The 18,210-nt window shown below is 46.2% G+C and overlaps 1 protein-coding gene and 1 long non-coding RNA gene across 4 annotated transcripts in view; one reads left to right on the plus strand and one right to left on the minus strand.

The window, feature by feature from the left end:
* Nucleotides 1–18,210, minus strand: part of GLRA2 (glycine receptor alpha 2) — a 145,048-nt gene that overhangs the window by 14,438 nt on the left and 112,400 nt on the right. For all 3 annotated transcript variants that reach the window (XM_037513128.1, XM_037513131.1, XM_037513129.1), the window contains exon 8: nt 14,810–14,959. In XM_037513128.1, the coding sequence (XP_037369025.1) occupies nt 14,810–14,959 (150 nt within the window). The remainder of the gene's footprint in view (nt 1–14,809; nt 14,960–18,210) is intronic.
* The window catches only part of LOC129145895 (uncharacterized), a 45,101-nt gene continuing 27,191 nt past the window's right edge, over nt 301–18,210 (plus strand). The window contains exon 1 of the long non-coding RNA XR_008552043.1: nt 301–331. This is a non-coding gene — a long non-coding RNA (uncharacterized LOC129145895). The remainder of the gene's footprint in view (nt 332–18,210) is intronic.

The raw sequence follows: 18,210 nt of genomic DNA on the forward strand, positions 1-18,210 counted from the left end.
TCTCATTGATAGCCCATGTTGCGGACTGCTTGTTCTCGGGTTGTTGGGTAGGAAAGGGGCAGGAGATACAAACAGGGTGAAGGCTAAGGTCGTAGGTGTCCCTAAAAGAATGCCACGAGGAGCCATAGAAGGAACAAGAGAGGCTGGTGTTGAAAAGAGATGAGTGTGGCTTACATGGCTGGTGTTTTCACTAGAGTCAAGAGCATTTGTTCTAATGCCTCCCAGGTCGCTAATCAGAAACAATGGTTGTGATTACAGGGAGACAGAATTCGACTCAATATGAGAAGAACGTTGAAACTCCCAACTGAGCATGGAGCATGACAGCGGGAAGGTAATGATTCTTTGTATTCTTTGTTGCTGGAGACATTCAAGTGTGCTTGAGATACTTGTTGGAGAAGCTGGGTATCCACATAGCATATGGGTTAGGGCACTAGATGACCACTTATGGACCTTCTGATGCTGGAAGCCTCTGATTATGGATGAAGTTTACTAAGGTAAGATGTTCAGGAGGGCAAACTGTATTGAACGCGCTGACATGAGGGTAGGAGAGGCATATTCACAGGTGCTCTGCTGTGACCCCTCCTTAGCCTCCTGCATGTTTCTAGGTATTCTGATCACATTTTGCAAAGAAAGCCTCCTCTGATAGAGTCACCTTACAGCAACATGTTGGTTCAGTCTTTCTTTGAATTGCTGCTGTTTTATAATTTGAAGATTCTAATATAGGAAATATATAAAATATAGAATAATTTAAAAATCCCAAATAGTCATGATAACTTCACATTATGTGAAGAATTAGGCAGTGAATGGATGTAATTTTAGAGGTCAACACACCATGTTTGTGGAGGCCTTTATTATATCCGGTTTCAACCGCCTAGAGGTTCTGGGTAATGTTATTAGCCTTCCACATAGCCATTTCTTTCTTCCTCTTCCCCTCCTGCTGCTCAGTTTCTGTTGGAGGAGCTCAGAGGGGGCAAAATCAGTGCTGTTGACTGTCTGAGTTTGGTGAGAGGTTTCTATCTGGGGAGTTGGGGGAGCGCTCAGTAAGCTCAGGAACTGAGAAATCAGTCAATAGGACCCCTTCCTGCTAACGTAGAAGAGACAGGTCAGCATCCTGATGAAGTCCGCACATGGGAGACTGGAGGAGCCTTGGCAGGTTGGGCACAGGGGCGGTGAGGTGCGCCCTGAGGATGGGGTCTTCGGACCATCACTTCATGGCTCCCCCCAGCTGCAGGGTGAGCAGGTTGCTTCCAGGGGAAAAGCTCTAAGCCTGCTTTCTCTGGTTGGTTGTTTTTCCTTCTCAGCCTGAGTGCTCCAGGTAAGCCGGGTCCTCCCTCATAAAGAGGGATTGTAGGTTCTGTTTCAGAATGAGCGGTCACTGAAATGTACTCTGGACACCATCAGGAGGCCTTTCTTAATGTTCCTCCCAGGGACATTCAGAGCAGCTGAGTGAACTGGAAACACAGTCTGTGCCCCTTTACTCTGGCTTCTTACTTCGTCTTGCAGATCATTTGCACCCTAGCTTTCCTCTACTTTCCCTGAAACCCTAATACTTCCACTAGAGCTTCTTGGAAGTAGCTGAGGCAGTAAAGAAAAATCAACATTAGGGAAAAGAAAAATGGAAGGTAATGGCTAAAATGAGGTGTGGTGTTTTTCTTTTGGGGCATCTGTAGTGCCTTTCCCAGCTCCCCCTTCTCGCTGCCCCATTGCTATGGTTACCAGACTGAAGATTTCAGGCGGAAACTTGTCTGCAGGCCTAGAGGAGAGACTGCTGGCAGTAAGCACAGAAGGCAGAGGTGGGTGCCGGTCTGAAAATAATGTCGGCATCTGCAGGTCCAGTTGTGGGCCAGCTGAGTTTCTACGGTGTGGTATGTAGCCAGCGCTTGACACCTGATGGGGTGTCCGCTTTATTTCCTTTTCAAAGATGGGCTCCGTGAGTTCCGGTGAGGCACGAGTTAGGGTGAGGGCACCTCCAAGCAGGGACTCTGTCCACAGGCTCTGGACTGGCTCTTCAGCGTATCTGAGGAGGCTGAAGCTGCAGAAGCTCAGGGAACTGCTTTACCTGACCTGACATGGCTTGAGAAGCATCTTTTTACTGTGACTCACAGTAGAAAACACTTTCCATTGCCAACCAGGACACACACACTCCCACAGCAATAATTTCACAAAGTAATATTTACTTTTCCAAAGCAGGATGCTCTTGGTTATTTTCTGATTTCCCCCCTATTTTGATGCTTCAAGAAAGCTGATGGTGAGCCCCTGAACTGACTTCACCACCTGCAAGTCCGTCCCACCCACAGTTTGAAGGTGTTGCATTTCAGAGATTTCAGGGTCTTGATTGACTTCTCTGCTGTCCGTATTCATGCATCAGATGTTTACTAGGCATGTGCCATATGCTAGAAATATGCTAGGCATGGGGAAATATAGAGGAGAGGCTTCTGGATACACAGGAGAATCCTGGTGAGGAGTCACATGTTCTGTGCAAACTCATGGCAGCTGTGGAGGTGCTGGGATTTTACAAGAAGTCTGGGGGACGCCACTCATGCGGCAGGCATTGTGTTGGGCTGAGGTTTCCTGCCCAGTCCTGGACTCTGGGTGTAGACAGCTTTTGATTGATTTTCGCGATAAGGTAGCAGCAAATGCTTTCCCGTTCTCCGGGGCTTGTCAGGACAAGGAACCCTCTGTTGTAAGAAATAATATCCAGTATCCAAGATTTCTGAATTCACTTTCCTGCTTCTCCAGTAACTGATGATTTGCCCTCAGGATGAAAATGCAGATCCCATTGGTGCAGATCACAAGACCCTTTATAATCGGGCCCCCATGGATCGTTCAAGTTTTATGTTCCATCATTTCTCATCCCTCAGAAACTCTGTTCCCTCAGTGGCCCAAACCTTTTTACATCTCTGAGGCTTTTCGTGATCTATCCTTTGCGCCTGGTGATTTTCACCGACTTTGCCTTTGGGTTATGATTCCACCTTTCATCTGTAGCTCAAATTACAGCTGCCTACAGGAGGTTCTGTTTCCTTCCTACTTCATTGAGCAGTAGCCACACCTTTCTCATCTCTCCTAAATGCTTATATTTATTACCTTGGATTTTACTATAGTTGTGAGTTTCCTGGGCACTAAACTGTGGGCAATTCAACCAATCAAAATAATCTATGGGATAGTTTTAAAGAGCCAGAGGACATTTTACAAGACCATGAGAAGATAATTATACATAAAGAGCTCAGTTACACTCTTCCAGGTAGCTACCCATTCTTTTCCCACAGATTGGCGCATTGTTCTAGAAATTTCCAGTTGGGATTCGTAGGAAGACCTAACACTCTACGTCTAAAGTGCCCCATGTAAAAAGCAACATGAGTTCTGATAGGATAGTGCTGCCTGGTTTTCCACTTTCAGACCCCTGGGCCATGAACCCGGAGCAGAAACCAGCAATTCATTCAACACTCATTTTTCAATTACCTGGTGTGTCCCAGACAGGGGGACAGGCTCCTCAGTTCAAAAGATGACTACATAGCCTGTGCTGCTTAGATTTCTGATGGTATTTTCCTGGGGGATTTTAAAAGATGGGTGAGGGGAAAAGAAAGCATATTTGCTGAGTGTGGGCTGTGTGCAGTGCACCGTTCTTCGCTTGCATAATCTGGCTTGCTCCTTGTAGTCATCCCACGAGAAGGGCTGTATTGGACCCTTCTTACAAATGAAGAAACTAAGGCCCAGAGTGGCAGACCATGGCTCCAATCACCCTGCAAATGTAGTACCAGCCAGGATCTGAGTCCAGCTGGGTGAACCCCTCCTGGTATCAGGCCAGGCGTCTCTCCCATCCCCTTGCTTGCATGACTTGAAAAGAGCAGATAAGAGGACAGGAATTCACATGGCAGAAACTATTCCAGAAAAGGGTACCTGGCTGGAATTGATAAGGGGCCGGTGAGGAAGGGAAGGACACTCTACCCAGCGTAGGAATCTGCACACACACACGAGCACAGGCTGCGCCTGCTCACTGTATGACCAGTGATCTGTTTTCTTTCACCTACAACGCCTCCTTTGAACTGAGAGCCCTGCCCCGATGAGGCCAAATGAGTGCCGGCCATTGACGCCACCAGACATACTGGGGTCAAGATGATTGGGAGGCTGATGACAAGTTCTGGGGTGAACATGACAAATATCAGAAACATCAACTCTGATGGGCTGGTTGCTTATGACTGTCTTGGTCTAACCCCTGGTAAAAGGCCAGCTCGAGATGAGGTGGCAGAACGGGCTCTCCATTGTCTCAGATCAACGGCCCAGAGAAAATGGTCTCCTCCGGGAGCTGTGCCCACTGTTCTCAGGCCAGTGGTCAGCAATCTGAAAAATAAAGTACTCATAGATTCAATTCCTGCCTGTTTATTGGCAGAGACAGGCAGCAGAAGCCAAGCCTATTCCCTGTAACAGAATGAAGAAGACTGGCTTTATGACAGGGGTTTAGGAGTTTTGGTGTTTTTTGTTTTTTTCTCCCATCAACCTGCCCTAAAACACAGGAGGTGTGAAAGGGCAGCTACTGATTCTGTGATGAATGAAGGCGTCGGAGGTCTGGCAGCCAGAAGTGGCTGTCTGAAATTGAGCTAACTTCACAAACTCCCTGTAGAGTGACCACTGCCGAACTATCTTAATTTGAAGCATTTTGTGTTTTCCAGAATAAAGCCATAATTATTTAGTAGCTGTTTTACTAGGCTACATGTGTGCACAGCTCCACCCTGTTAATGGAGGTGAAGCCCCCGGCTGCCACCTACACCCTGGGGCAGGACATTGCCGATGTTTCCCTCATATGTGGGCACAGGGCTGGGGGCATCGCCTCGGCTACAGGAAACTGGGTGTCGTGGGGTTCCTATTTGGCTCCCACTGCCTGAATGATCATCTTAGCCTACTGACTAGCTAGTGCCGCTCTTCTTGAAAAAACAAAACAACACAGGATTAAATGATTCTATATGATTGGGATCTTCCATAATTAGAAAGAAATGAAATTTACTGAAAACACAAGTAAGCGTAGCAATGAACTGAAGATTTCTCATCAAACAAAAACTAATTTTATCCAGGACTTTGGGGGCATTTCCCCTGCCTTGACAGTGCGCCTGGTTGTGTAAAGGCACTATTTGCACTATGTTCTAGAACAGCACTTCTCAAGCTTCAATGTGCTTGTGAATCCTCTGGGCATCCTGTTTAAAGCAGATTCTGCCTGATGAGCCTGGGGTGGGAGGACACTTCAAGAAGTAAGGTTCTGGACGCTTTCTCCAACTTAGCTGCACAATGATCACCTAGGAAGCTGATTATGACTTGACTGGCCTGGGGTGGGGTCTGGATGCTGGGATATTAAACAGTTTTCCAATGACTGTAATGCGTAGCCGGAGCAAAGAGCCTTGTTTAGTGGCTTTTTTCTAAGAACTACAAGAGGTCATTTCTGGCATGACTTCTGTTGCTGTAGAACAAATGCAGCAGCAGATAGAGTGAAATGAAGGGGGAACACTCAAGAACTTAACCTTCTAATGTTTACACCCATGTCAATTTCCTGAAAAGCCATTCAGTGACATGCCTGATGTGCCAGCAAAATCCATACCCCTGTTTCCAGTGCAGGGACCTGGATGGCGGATCTCCTTTCCCAGGCTGGTGTAAAAAGGAGCTAATATTCAGAAAAGGAGCCAACTTACATGGTCTTTTGGGTTGTACTAGCCTAGTGAAGTACTCCTGTGTGCTGATTGTGCTCATGAAGCTAACCCTTTATTTTTTCCCCTCAAAAACCTCAGCCCTCTGCTTGTTCTCTGTCCCTTAGATCAGGGTTTCTTGACCTGGGCATGGCTGGCACTTATGTCAGATGACTCTTTGCTATGGGTGCCGTGCCCTGTAGGATGTTTAGCAGCCCTGGCCTACTGAGCACAGTCTCCTACCCAAGTCATGAGAACCAAGGATGTCTCCAGCACTGCCAAATCTGCACATCCCCGGGGAAGGGAAAACAGAACTCTGCTTAGGACCCACTGCCTTAGGCCACACGAGGCTCCCGAGCTTCCACGTCACTGACTCGGGGGTGTCTCAGTGTGGGGAGCACTGCAGGTCCCCCGAGGCAGAGGAGAGGATGCGGCCCTTTCCCAGGGAGCTCCGCACACCCTCTTCAAGAGTGTGGTTGTCAGGAGCTTTCTGCGGTTTTGAATCCCTGTTTTATTTTTTCACAGTAACAAGATGAACTTAGTATTCTAAGTACAGTTATCTCTCCAAGATGAAATGAGGCTTACAGATGTCACTTCCTCCTTGAGTCTAGCCCCTTCCCATTAGCCACAAGTACTTTACCTTCCTAGGACTTGCCGTGGTGCCAGCCGTAGCTTCTGTTCTGGTTCTTCACGTTCCCTACCCCATATTAGAAAAGCTTGGCACTCAGTTTTTTCTCTTATTGATCTCCAATGCTGCACAAAAACAGGTGTCAAGCAGTTTTCAAATCTTTATTCCCCTTACCTAGTATAGTATAGAATCTGTGCAAAGCAAATATGTCACAAAATGTTTGTTGAAAAATGAATTCTAGGTTTTCCCAGCAGCTGAGAGTGAACACTAAGAAGATGGCTATTTCTTTCTACCTAGTTCTGCATAGAGCCAGGATCATGTCTTTTCCAAATGCTTCTTCTAATTCATCAGGTGGGCAGTAACTCCAGCTTCACGAAGCATTTTGTCCTCACATCAGCTTGTTACAAACAAGAATAATACTGATTAAAAACTGCTGTGACGAGGCACGCCCCTGTCTCTACTGTGATTAGGGAAGCCCTGGACTTCTGTCTCATCATCTTTTAATGGGAGTCCAGTTGTCATAGTTACATAGAAAACCTGTCTGTCCATTCATCTCCCTTCCAGGACTGTGAGCGTCCCAGGGTGGAGTTGGTTGCGCATCGCACCTGGCTCAGAGTGGGGGAGCATAGTATCTGCACTGAACAGATGAATGAATGAATGAAGTTAGGTAATCTGTGAGATTGAGTGGAGGGGAAAGAGAAAATTATGAGGAGAAGAAAATCAGAGACAAAAAAATATGATTTTGTAGGAAGGAAGGTAATAAAGAAAATAGACATAACAGGAAATAGCCTGAGATGAAGGAAATTGAAGGGAGACGCTAAAAAGACAGGGCTTTTATTTGTAAGGATGCTTCTGCAAATCGCTTGCATTGTGCAAAACAGAATTCCATGTCGCAGGCTCTAAATAACAGTGTCATAATACCTAGCAAAGTGGAGCACGCTTGGAAGGAAAATCACCTTAAAAATACGTCAGGCGGGCCTCCCCGGTGGCGCAGCAGTTGAGCGCTGGGTTGCGAAGCTGCCCGCAGCCTCTGCAGCGCCGGTTCGATCCCCGGCTGCTCCCCGGCCACCGGAGGAGGGTCCCACATGGCGCGCAGACCTCTCCTGCCGCCCGCTGCTCCCCTCAGCAGTGTCCTTCGGTCCTTCTGCCTGCTCTGCTCCCCGCTCTGGCTCTGGTGAATTCTCTCACCCTCCCGCGCTTCTGACTGTACCCAGTGCTTGTATAAATAAATAAAAATAAATCTTAAAAAAAAAATACGTCAGGCCTCTGGGTCCCTGACAAGTACCAGCCCTCTACCCTGGCTGTGCAGGGTATTACACAGTGGCATGACATTTATTTATTCTTGCTGGCTTTCACAATAAAGTCCAAATTCCTAATCCACACAGGTCTGTTAAAGTCTCATTTAAACCACTCAACCTTTAAGATGAAAAACAAACATGCCCTCTGCCTGCCCCTGGGAAGTAGTTACAACCTCCTCAGCATCCTGCTTGCTAAGAAAGCAGTTGTTACCTTAATTAATGATCTATGAAATCCTCTTTAAACACCTTGTGCAAACATGTGGCAGAATATGAAAAAAATGCTGAACGCCAAAAGAGAACACACTGTTTTACTGCATTCTCGAAAGGAAAAAGAGCTACCATTGTGGACTACCAAAAAGAGACCTGTAGGGGTTTCCGGTCTCTAATTTTCTGTTCTTCTTTCACTGGCTAGTTCCTCAACTGGAACCACTGGAGTTAGTGTCCTTGACCTGGCTCTGGGTACCTTAGTAGGAAAGATGTGATGTAATCATAGCATTGTCACCCCTGAAAGCCATTTCAGGAGGCCTCTGGACACTTGCTACTCAAAGGTGGATCAGCTATATCAACATCACCTGGCATACACTTGTTGGAAAAGTAAAATCCCAGACTCTGCCCTCACCTTGTGACCACCAAGTGTCTCCTGAGCTTGGGCCCAGGAATCTGTTCTACCCATGCCTCCCCGGGGTTCTCACATGCACCCAAGTTTGAGAAGTACTGGTCTAGCGCAGGCAGTACACCAGCACCACTCTGGCCTCTGTTGAAATCTGCACTTTGACTCCTGTGCTTCTTACTGCTAGTCTTAATTCCTGTGCTTATGGCTAGTTCAAGTGGTGAGGGTTCTTCAATGCATTCTTCCAGTTCTAGTAACAAAACTAATTTTAAACGTTTCTAGAATGGATGAGATGGTTCTCTTTGTTTAATGCTGCCCTGATGCCTTCTCTTTAACACTAGACATTGTGTGTGCCTGGTGAACCATACATATTCAGGTGCTAATCCTAGAAAAAGCTTCGTTATGACTGCACACCACTGAGCATTCCCTAAGTAGGCGTGATAAGGAACTTAATTTTTTCCTACCCACATATAAGCACCTCTACCTCCCAGAATCTGAATATTAATTCAGAGTCTGAGCCTACAATTTCTCAGATGCAGCCCCTTGCTTCCTTGTTGGAGCTACACAGAGCATCATGGATCTGCTTTCTCAAGGCATGTGGTGTCTGGAGCCCCATAATTTTTATCTTCATTTAATGAAGCCAATCAGATGACGTTTTCCTTCATACTCAGCGGTGCACTTGAAAAAGTAAATTATCAGAGGCTGCTGGATAGAGTTTGCCTTTTTCTAATATAAGGGAAAGATACCTTGACATGGCCCAGCAGGCCCCACCTTCATATGAATCTGCCGGAGCTGACTTGGGCATGCCCACAACTGAAAGCGTGCCTCCTGACTTGAGGGCAGACTTTTGCAAGGGAGACACGATTGGCACAGGAAATAGGGAAAAGCAAGACTGTTTCATGTGGAGAAGGGAGCAGAACGATGTTTCAAACTAGGGCTTTCTCTGCCATGGCACTGTCAACATTTAGGACTGGATAAAAGGGCCAGACACTTGTGTTTGGTGCATTGTAGGATGTCGAATGGCATCCCTAGCCTTGCCCCACCACACCCAGTAACACTCCTCCCCTAAGTGTGACAACCAAACATAATCTCCACACAGTGCCAGAAGTCCCTTGGGGGCAAAATCGCTTAGGTGTAGGGCCACTGCTGTACCCCTTAAGTGAAAGAGAAAAAAGCTGGACTCTGAAAGGTTGATCCAAGTCTAATTAGAGTTCAATGGGGCCTGTTTGCTTTGTTTTGGTTGGTTGGTTAGGCTTAGTGGAAGTGACACCTGTATTTCTTCAGCCTCCTTTCAAAGTCACTTTACATTCTAATTGGGTCGGAAGGATCTTAAAGGAGTTCTCTACTTTTGGGGAAAGTGCCCTGTGCTTAACTGGGAGGGAAAATGAAAGAAGGGAGCTCACCCCTAACTCCTTCCACTTCTCTCTCATTTAGACTCTGCAGAGCAAAAGAACCAACTCATGACTACATTTCTATGATTATAAAAACAACTGGGGCCTCCCTGGTGGCCTAGGAGTTAAGTCTCAGCACTATAACTGCTGCAGCCTGGGTTCGATCCCGGCCAGAGAGCTGACCCCCATATGGTGCGGCAAGACCTCTCCTGTCTCGCCCGCTGCTCCCCTCAGCAGTGTATTTCAGTCAGTCTGCCTGTTCTGTTCCCCACTCTGTCTCTGGTGAATCCTCTCACCCCCTACACCTCCAGCCTACACCCTAGTTCTTGTATGCATAAATAAAAATAAATCTTTAAAAAATATATAAAAACAGTTCTACATGGGCCACATCGTGCTTTTGTGGAAGAAGGACAGGGAGAGTGGAGATAGGGTGGGGTGTGCACATAGCCTCTTGCAGAGATTCTGAGATCCTTGACTTGAACCTGTGGGACTTGTTCTACCATGTGGAACAAAATATGCATATTCTGGAGTCTGCTGCCTACCTGTCTGGTGGAGAAAGAATACGAGTGAACAATGACTAAAAGCTAGAACGTTCCATGTGCCAGGGCTATTTTATGAGCATTCACCATCCTATGATGTGAATACTGTTACTAACTCTGCTTTACAGATGAGGATATGGAGGTGTAGCGTTAAGTAATCTGCCAGCATCTCAGAACTGGTCAATTACAGAGCCTCCATTTTAATGTTGCCCGCTAAGCTCTCATTTTAGGAGGTGAAAACTGACACAAACAAGAGGAGATAACTTGATACTTATTTGTATGATCACTGCTCCCTGTGATCACTCCCTGCAGCACAGGAGCTCAACGGTTAATTTAGAAAATTAACACAATTAAAATGAGCCAATAGTGGAATATGACTACCTAAAAGCACTACTATGATTTAATGCTCCATTGAAAGGAATAAAAAGTCCAGATACAGAGGGGGGATAGTGCTGCCCTGTGCGTCATGTCACTCAGGCCCGGCCTCTCTTTCAAATTCTGTGGCTTACTCTTCAAGATGTTCCCTAACAAACTGGAGAAAAGATGAGCAGGGTGCTGAGGAGCTGGAAGCCACATCATAGAAGAATTAGGTCTGCTCAGAAGACCTGCCAGCTCCCCATGCTTATGTGTTTGAAGGGATATTGCCAGGAAGAGAGCAGGGAGATGTTTTACCCCCAAGGAGGAGCAGTGCTGGTATGACCGGGAAAATTCCAGGGCCTCATGAATTTAGATAAGCTACTCCCAGGCAAAGATTTGTTCCAGGTCCCTGTCTCCTAGCCTTCGCCAGAGGGGCCTGGTGTCCTACTGGAATGGGAAGACCTAGCTTTTGGAACCTTGGGAGGAAATAGTGCAGGGTTTCTAGACTAGGAGTAGAGGGACAAGTGCTGCTTCTAAACTCTTCTCCCTCAGCCATTTCATCAGGATTTCAGACTAAACCCTGGATCCTTGATATGCTTGGGGGGCAGGGGAGTCACGGTGTCTCCCTATTGCAACACTCCCATCTGCTGCCCTGTCTGTACCCTCTGGCCCTCTTTCAATAACCCTTTTTAATAAAGTCGCTTCTTACTAAAAAAAAAAAAAAAAAAGACTATAGCCTGGATAAAAGTAAAGTATTAGGCTGTTGGAAATCCATGAGTACTTTTTCTGTGTTTTTTCTAGCAAAAACACATCATGACTTTTCTGACAACCCAGTAGTTCGCTGTCCCTGTATGCCTCTCCGATAGCTCAATGGCTAGATGTCTGGTTGAGTGCAGGGTGCAGGACTCAGGTATTTCTAGGTAAACTGTCTTAAATAGTATCTCCCAATACCATTTCGATTTTATATTCTTTTGTACAATATGCACAACGAATAGGTGGAAAGTGACTTGTCATGAACAAAGCTGTGGGTGCTTGAAAGGGTGGAGTTATTTCAACTCTGTAAAATCAAAACGTGATCTTTAGACTAAAGTGTATTTTAGCTCAGACTTAAGGGATTGATTTGGGGGGGAGCGAGCAAAGTCAGGTACTGAGTTCCTTCCCAGTTACTGTCACTTGAGACATATTGATCAGGGCCTCTCTTTGCACCCTGTTGCCCAGTCGGGTTAAGAGCTCTTATGTTTCTTTCTGGGGAAACTGAAGTCAAAACAGGGTGTTGCCATCATTCCTTTTAAGGGGCCAGAAGTCAAGTGTGTTTTGGGGGGGGGCAGATGTAAAAAAGGGGGGAGAGAAACACAGGTGTGGCCTTACAGTCCTCTGGGGACACTGGTGAACCATCACCTGGTGTGAGCACTTCTCCCTGCAGCACAGGAGATACCATGAAAATGGGACTTGACCACATAGACCCTGGGCGGCCGCTTCTAATAGACTAGGGTGGCCCCGCTGCAGGACTCGTCTGTTCTGCTGGGGAGGAACTGGCCTGATGTGTCTGATAAACTGTTTAGATGAAGTTGACAGTGGCTGCTTTTTGAAATGGAGAAAAGATAAAGCAAATATAGCAAGTTGCAAATTGCCTGGCCCCTCCTAGAAAGTGACCCCATTTCATAACTTGATTGTTCCGTCAACATCAGGCGCTCTCCGGGAGGGGAGGTGTAATCTCACTGTCCGCTCAATAAATAGCTTCTTGAATAACTCTTAACACCAGTGTGACTCTGGGAGATGATCTGCTCTTGGTTTTTCTTACACCTTCTAAAGAATCAACCTGTATCATGTAGTGGAGGTCAGTTTCCCAGGGGGAAATTGAAGAGATAGTTTTTTTCCTTTGGGAATATCGGACATTTTCAAATGGTGTTCTCTAAAAAACTCAGGCCACAGCCTATTAGGATCTCTAGAAATGAATTTAGTGGTTCATGACCAGCTGGACTGGAACTAGGGCAAGGTAAGGGGTCAGGTGCAAAATTTAAAGGGCTACCAAAACCCCAGCACTTGAGACAAAGAGTGTAATGTAATATTTTAACAGGTCATTAATATTTAACAGTAAGTAATTAAGTCCATGGTGAATAAAATAACAAAATTTTTAAAAAGCCAGAATTTGACCCTGTACTTTTGTGACTCATCTCACTTGCTTCACCCTAATCCTATCCTGACGGCCAGAAAGCAAAGTTCTAAGGTATTATGGGAGTTTGGTGTGTGTGAATCTGGGGGGAAGAGGTATGGGGTACTGGATGTAAAAATGTAAATTCTGAGCAGCAGGTGTTAACATGAGGGACGCGGGAGCTGGCCTGCCTGCCTGCCTGTATGGGCTTGGGCATTTCACCTAGACACTCTGCTTTGATTCCTTCATCCGCAAGGTAGAGGTAACACTCATTACTGGCTGGATGACAGTTCATCCACATAAAGACAGTTGTCATGGTGGAAAGTGGCACTAACAGACAATACAGTTCTATCGTGTTAATTCTTACAGAGTACAAAGCATCATCAATTAATAAAACAGTAACAGACTTATGCAAAAAAGCAACAACTGCTCCCTCCTGAGCGTTCAGATGCTCCACAGCAAGACTGCTCAACCTCTCTTTTGTTTCACCTTCACTGAATCGAGTCTGTGAATCTACATGTTTTCCACTGACCCCATCAAGTGGTGGCCTAGAGGATTCATGGATTTTGCAGGCCAGGTTGTGACCCGGGACTGGCGGCCAACAGGGCTGTGATGTCCCATCACCGGCAGAATCATTTATCCCCAGTCTCATGAGCAAGCTCCCTTCATGTTCCCTTGGAAAGAAGGCGTTAGGACATTGCGTCTGGAAAAGATCCAGAAATGAGGCCCAGGATGGTAATGGTTGTTTTTCAGATTCCACCACGTGTTAAAGTGAGCCTGTGACTGCTCCGTGTGTCTCCAGCCTAGATCACACCATGCAGAAGCCAGAGAAACACGGGGGAGGCCAGTCTAACCCAGTTCAGATTATTCTACTCCAACTACTCGTAACAGTGTCATGTTTACAATGAATAACCCAGGACAGGTGTTGAATCACAGGGGTAGGAGGCAAGCAGGATTTTCTGCCGAAAGGAGACTGTGGTCACACGGCGCACACAATTGGGATTAAATCAGTTACTGGATGGAAAGTGTCTAGAACTGTGCTGGGTGTAGACTAGGCCTTTAACCTGTCTTAGCGCTCATCACCATTTGTTTTCTTACTATAGTTCATACTCGAAAAACTTCAAGTGATGCTGTAGAAAGATGCCATTATCTAAGGACAAATCTTTGGAAATATCTCCTGCTCTTTTCTTTCAAAATTCAATCATCAGTGATAGAAGTCTTGACTGCAAAGGTCAAGCATGATTTATTCTGCTCCCTACCTCGCTCTCAAGTCTTTGTCGATTAAACTTTGCAGCGAACAGGTCAAACTCAAGAACGTCTCCATGCCAGACATGCAAGCTTGCATTTCTCAATAAATGTATTTTTAAGGAATACAAACCAGTGACTGCGCCTGCCAGCTGGCATCTCTAAGGTGTCTCCCTTTACAAGCCTCCCCCAGCTGCCATCTCTGGGCTCCTCCTTGCTCCTCATTGCAATGGTCCAGCCATCTTTTTGCACAAATCCAGCTTTTTTGGCGTCTCTCAAGTTCAGGGGTTTAGACTTCATTCTTGATTTCCCTTATCTGTGCTGCCATCTACCAATTGTACTCCCTTACTACTTGACGCCTTGACACCAATTGCACTATCAACCCAATATTCTTATGAATGCTACCTTTCCTGGAGGGTCTTCAATAGCCCTGTGGATAATTGACCCCATCCGTGGTCATTCCCGGACCGCATCGTGCTCGGTAATTTTTCCTCCACTCAACCTCCGTCACATAGGCATTTGGTTGTGCCTTTATCCTCGTCGTTCCTTCCTGTGAAATCTTGATTTTGTCAGTCAACTTCTTCTTCCCTTCCCCCCCACGGACTCATGTTCCTCCAGTTTGCTTATTCTTATCTGAAGTTTCAGATACACAGCAGATAACATTTTAATATGTAAGTATATATCTCACGTAGTATTGGGGACATAAAATGAAAATTCTTTGTTGTGTATGTGAAACTCGGTTGTAACTATACACTTGTTAACTGTGGCAGCTCAGCCCCAATTTTAAACACGTCAGCTGAGCGGTCACTGGTACAGGACACACCAGGACAAAAAGCATCGTTAGCTGCGGGCGCATTGTGGTCCTCTGCTTCCCCAGTGACATTGCCCTGCCCTGACTTTGCACTGAGGGTCAACAGTACCTTATTCTGCCTCTTCTGTCTTCTCCGAAGCCGCAGAAACTCCTTGTGTTGCCTGGAGACAAAGTTCACTGCTGCATATTCCAGTAAGGCGGCAAACACAAACAGAAGGCACACCGCCATCCAGATGTCAATCGCCTTTACGTAGGAGACCTGAGCAGGGGGAGAGGGACAGAGAGCAGGGGGTCCATGAGAACTTGCCAGAGAAACCAGGTTCCGGATGGGGTCAGCAGCTGTGGAATAACTCATGTTCTCTGTCAAGGATGTTCTAGCCCTTCCTTAAGAAAGTGCTGCAGCCATGCATCATTCTATTTTGTGATTCTGGAAAGTCACCCCCCCTCGGCTCCGGGCCCGTGGTCATCTCACTCAGTCTGTACAGCCCACCTGCTGAGCAGCCTTAGCCTTGAGACCAGCTCCAGATGTGACAATAATTTCCTTAAGAAACAAAAGAGAAAAATAAATCTTTGAGGTGAAAGAGGATGGACACTATTCTCTTACTTCCTTTTGCTTTTTCTTAACATTCAAAAGCTAATATTGGGGCCTCCCATTAAGAAAATCTTAAACTTGCATGAGAAATAAACTATGTATGGCTTGACCCTACAAAAGCCAGTTTGTCATTCTTGTCAATCTGTTGATCCAAAATGACATGAAGACACATTTCTCAAGCGTTTCAAGCCATCACGATTCAAGAATATTAAACCAAAATAAGCGATCCGGATTCTAAGCTTGGGGCAGTATCTGTTTCAGAAGGAAGTCTCGGGAACCCGTCAGTGTTTCGGTTGCGACTTTAGTCAGTCTTGTACTGTGGAAAAGCAGATTCCGAAAGCAGGCGTTTGCGCTGGCCAGGGAGAGCGCGCTTTGTCCCCCTCGGCTTGCAGTTCTCCCCCAAAATACAGGGAGACAACCAGATCAAGCTGTAACGTACTGGATCCCAGACCACAAGCGATGCTTCAAAACTGCCAGCCACATAAATGTACTTTCTATTTCTGATTTATAAACAGGGGTTCCTACTTTTTGAGATGGGGTGCCTACCAGCCAGTTAGCATTTTGTTCTGTTACAACTGTATTTTACCACTTTCTGAAGAGGAAACTGGGTACGGAAGTTGAATTATTACCCCAGGTGACAAGGCTAAGTGGCAGAGGAGCTAAATTAGAAATGGAACCCAGTCTGACTAGTGGATCTCCTTTTCGGGTAACACACACACACCACACACACACAACACACACACCACACACACACACCACACACCACACACACACACACACACACACACACCCACCCATTGACCTTTATAGTCAGCATTTCCAGGGCTTTGAACTTTGATGTAAATCCTAATTTCCAATGCTTGCACTATAGTCCCTGCCATGATACATCATTGTGTATTATAGGACATTTAGGTGAGTTTTAGTTTTGTTTTTGCTACTATAAACTTTATTGCTATGAGCCTTCACCCATCCCCTACACCCCCCCCATACTTGACTGTATCTCTGATAAGTTTTTATAGAGTAGGCTTGTGGGAGTCAATGACAGGGAAATAGAGGGCCCGAGGCGAGGTGGTGCGGGTGAGCAGCACTGTCTGTTGCTGCCTCTCTAACTTTGCCAAGGTGTTCCACCTCCCTCTGCCGCCCTCATCTGTGTGGTAGGGCCAGTAAGAGTACCTAGCTTGTTGAGTTTCTGTGCAGATAGAAATCACTTTAATATATGCAAATGCCTAGAATAGTGTCTGGCACAGAGTAAGTGCTATGTAAATGTTTGCAATTATTTGGCTACACAAGGCTGTGAGTTTTGTTAATGGAGAAATTTAAAAGAAGACAGAAAAATCAACAAGGCGAATCAGAATCACCCCCAATCCTAATATAGTCCAAGGATGATTTTGAAGGTTACCACCACCTTCCACTCTGTCAGCCTCAGCTGCTCGTTAGCCAGCTCTGTTGTCTCCAGCACTTCGGCTCTGTCACTCTTCCTCCCTGGAGTATTTTCCCCATTCTTAGTGGCTAATGGTCTCCTCAGAATCCTTCAGGACCTGGCTGAGAGACCGGGTCCTCTGAGAAGCCTCCCTGACCTTCCAGCTCCTCCTCTCTGGGCTGGGAGCCACTCTGCTAACTCCTGTTTCACCCTCCAATGGACCCGTGGCTTCCTTCTGTCCGCCAGCCGCCCTGCCCACATCGGCACTGTCAGCTTTTCTAGGTTTTTTTCCTCTGGGACAGGCCCTGCAGAGCGTTCCTCTTTGCATTAGCAGCACAGGACGTGGCCAGCAGTGAGCAAGCATTAGACAGGAGTGGGTGGGTAAACAGGTGACTGAGCGAGCACAGAATGAAGGTGGTATCTTCCAGCTCATGTTTCCAGCTGCACAGTTCCACGCCATGCAGAGCTGCGTGTAGCTGATACTCTGAAGAGAGGGCTATTAGCACATCTTAGTTTTTGCAGCACACCCAGCATTTCTGGAATGTTTCTTTTCCTTAATAAACAATAATTTGTCTTGTATTTGCTCTTGGGGAGCAATCCTTTTCTCCTGTGACAATGGGATATTACCAATTGCTGCATCCCCAGTTATATATTATTCAGATGATCTGTAAATGTTTTAAGATCCTATAATGAGGGGCCTCCCTGGTGGCACAAGGGGTTAAGTTTCAGCACTATCAAGCTATCAGCAGCCACGGCAGCACAAGTTCGATCCCCAGCCAGGGACCTGACCCACGTGGTGCAGCAGACCTCTCCTTTCTTGTCCGCTGCTCCCCTCAGCAGTGTATTTCAGTCAGTCCACCTGTTCTACTCCCCACTCTGTCTTTGGTGACTCCTCTCATCCTCTCACACCTCTAGCCTACACCCCAGCTCTTGTATGCATAAATAAATAAATCTCTAAAAAAAAAGATCATATAACGAGAAGATTCTGTCAATGCCTGAGCTATGTCCATCCCAAGAGTTAAGTCCAGTAACACTGACCATCCTTTCTCCCTTCATGGTGTTGACAGCGCTCAGCCATTTGTGAACCTTTCCCCACCTCCTTCTATCATCAGCAGGCCAAGCACATATTTGTTTTTTTATAGCTGCTCATAAATGAATCTTTTCAGTCTCTTAATCATTTTAGTTGGTCGCTGAGTTTCCCCCAAGTCACGAACATCTTTCCAGCATTAAAGCGCTGGTATTAAATATGTTACTCACACAGATTCAGAGGGCGTAGAGAGACTGCCATTACACAGGATGGGATGTCCCTGGGTGCTGGTCTCTCAAGGCTGAAATGCCTTTTTGTTGCTTTTACCCAGCTCTGATGTGAGATTCTCTCTCTTTGGTTGCTAATCCTTAGATGTTTTTAGCTCACATCTTCCCCTGTCACTTTCTTTTTATGATTCTCAGGCTTACACGATCCCTTCCTGAACTACTTTACTACAATCTTGCAAAATAG

This window comes from Talpa occidentalis, unplaced genomic scaffold (genome assembly GCF_014898055.3).
Source record: "Talpa occidentalis isolate TD23 unplaced genomic scaffold, MPIMG_talOcc4v2.1 talOcc4.15, whole genome shotgun sequence".
In the NCBI taxonomy this organism is placed as follows: domain Eukaryota; kingdom Metazoa; phylum Chordata; class Mammalia; order Eulipotyphla; family Talpidae; genus Talpa; species Talpa occidentalis.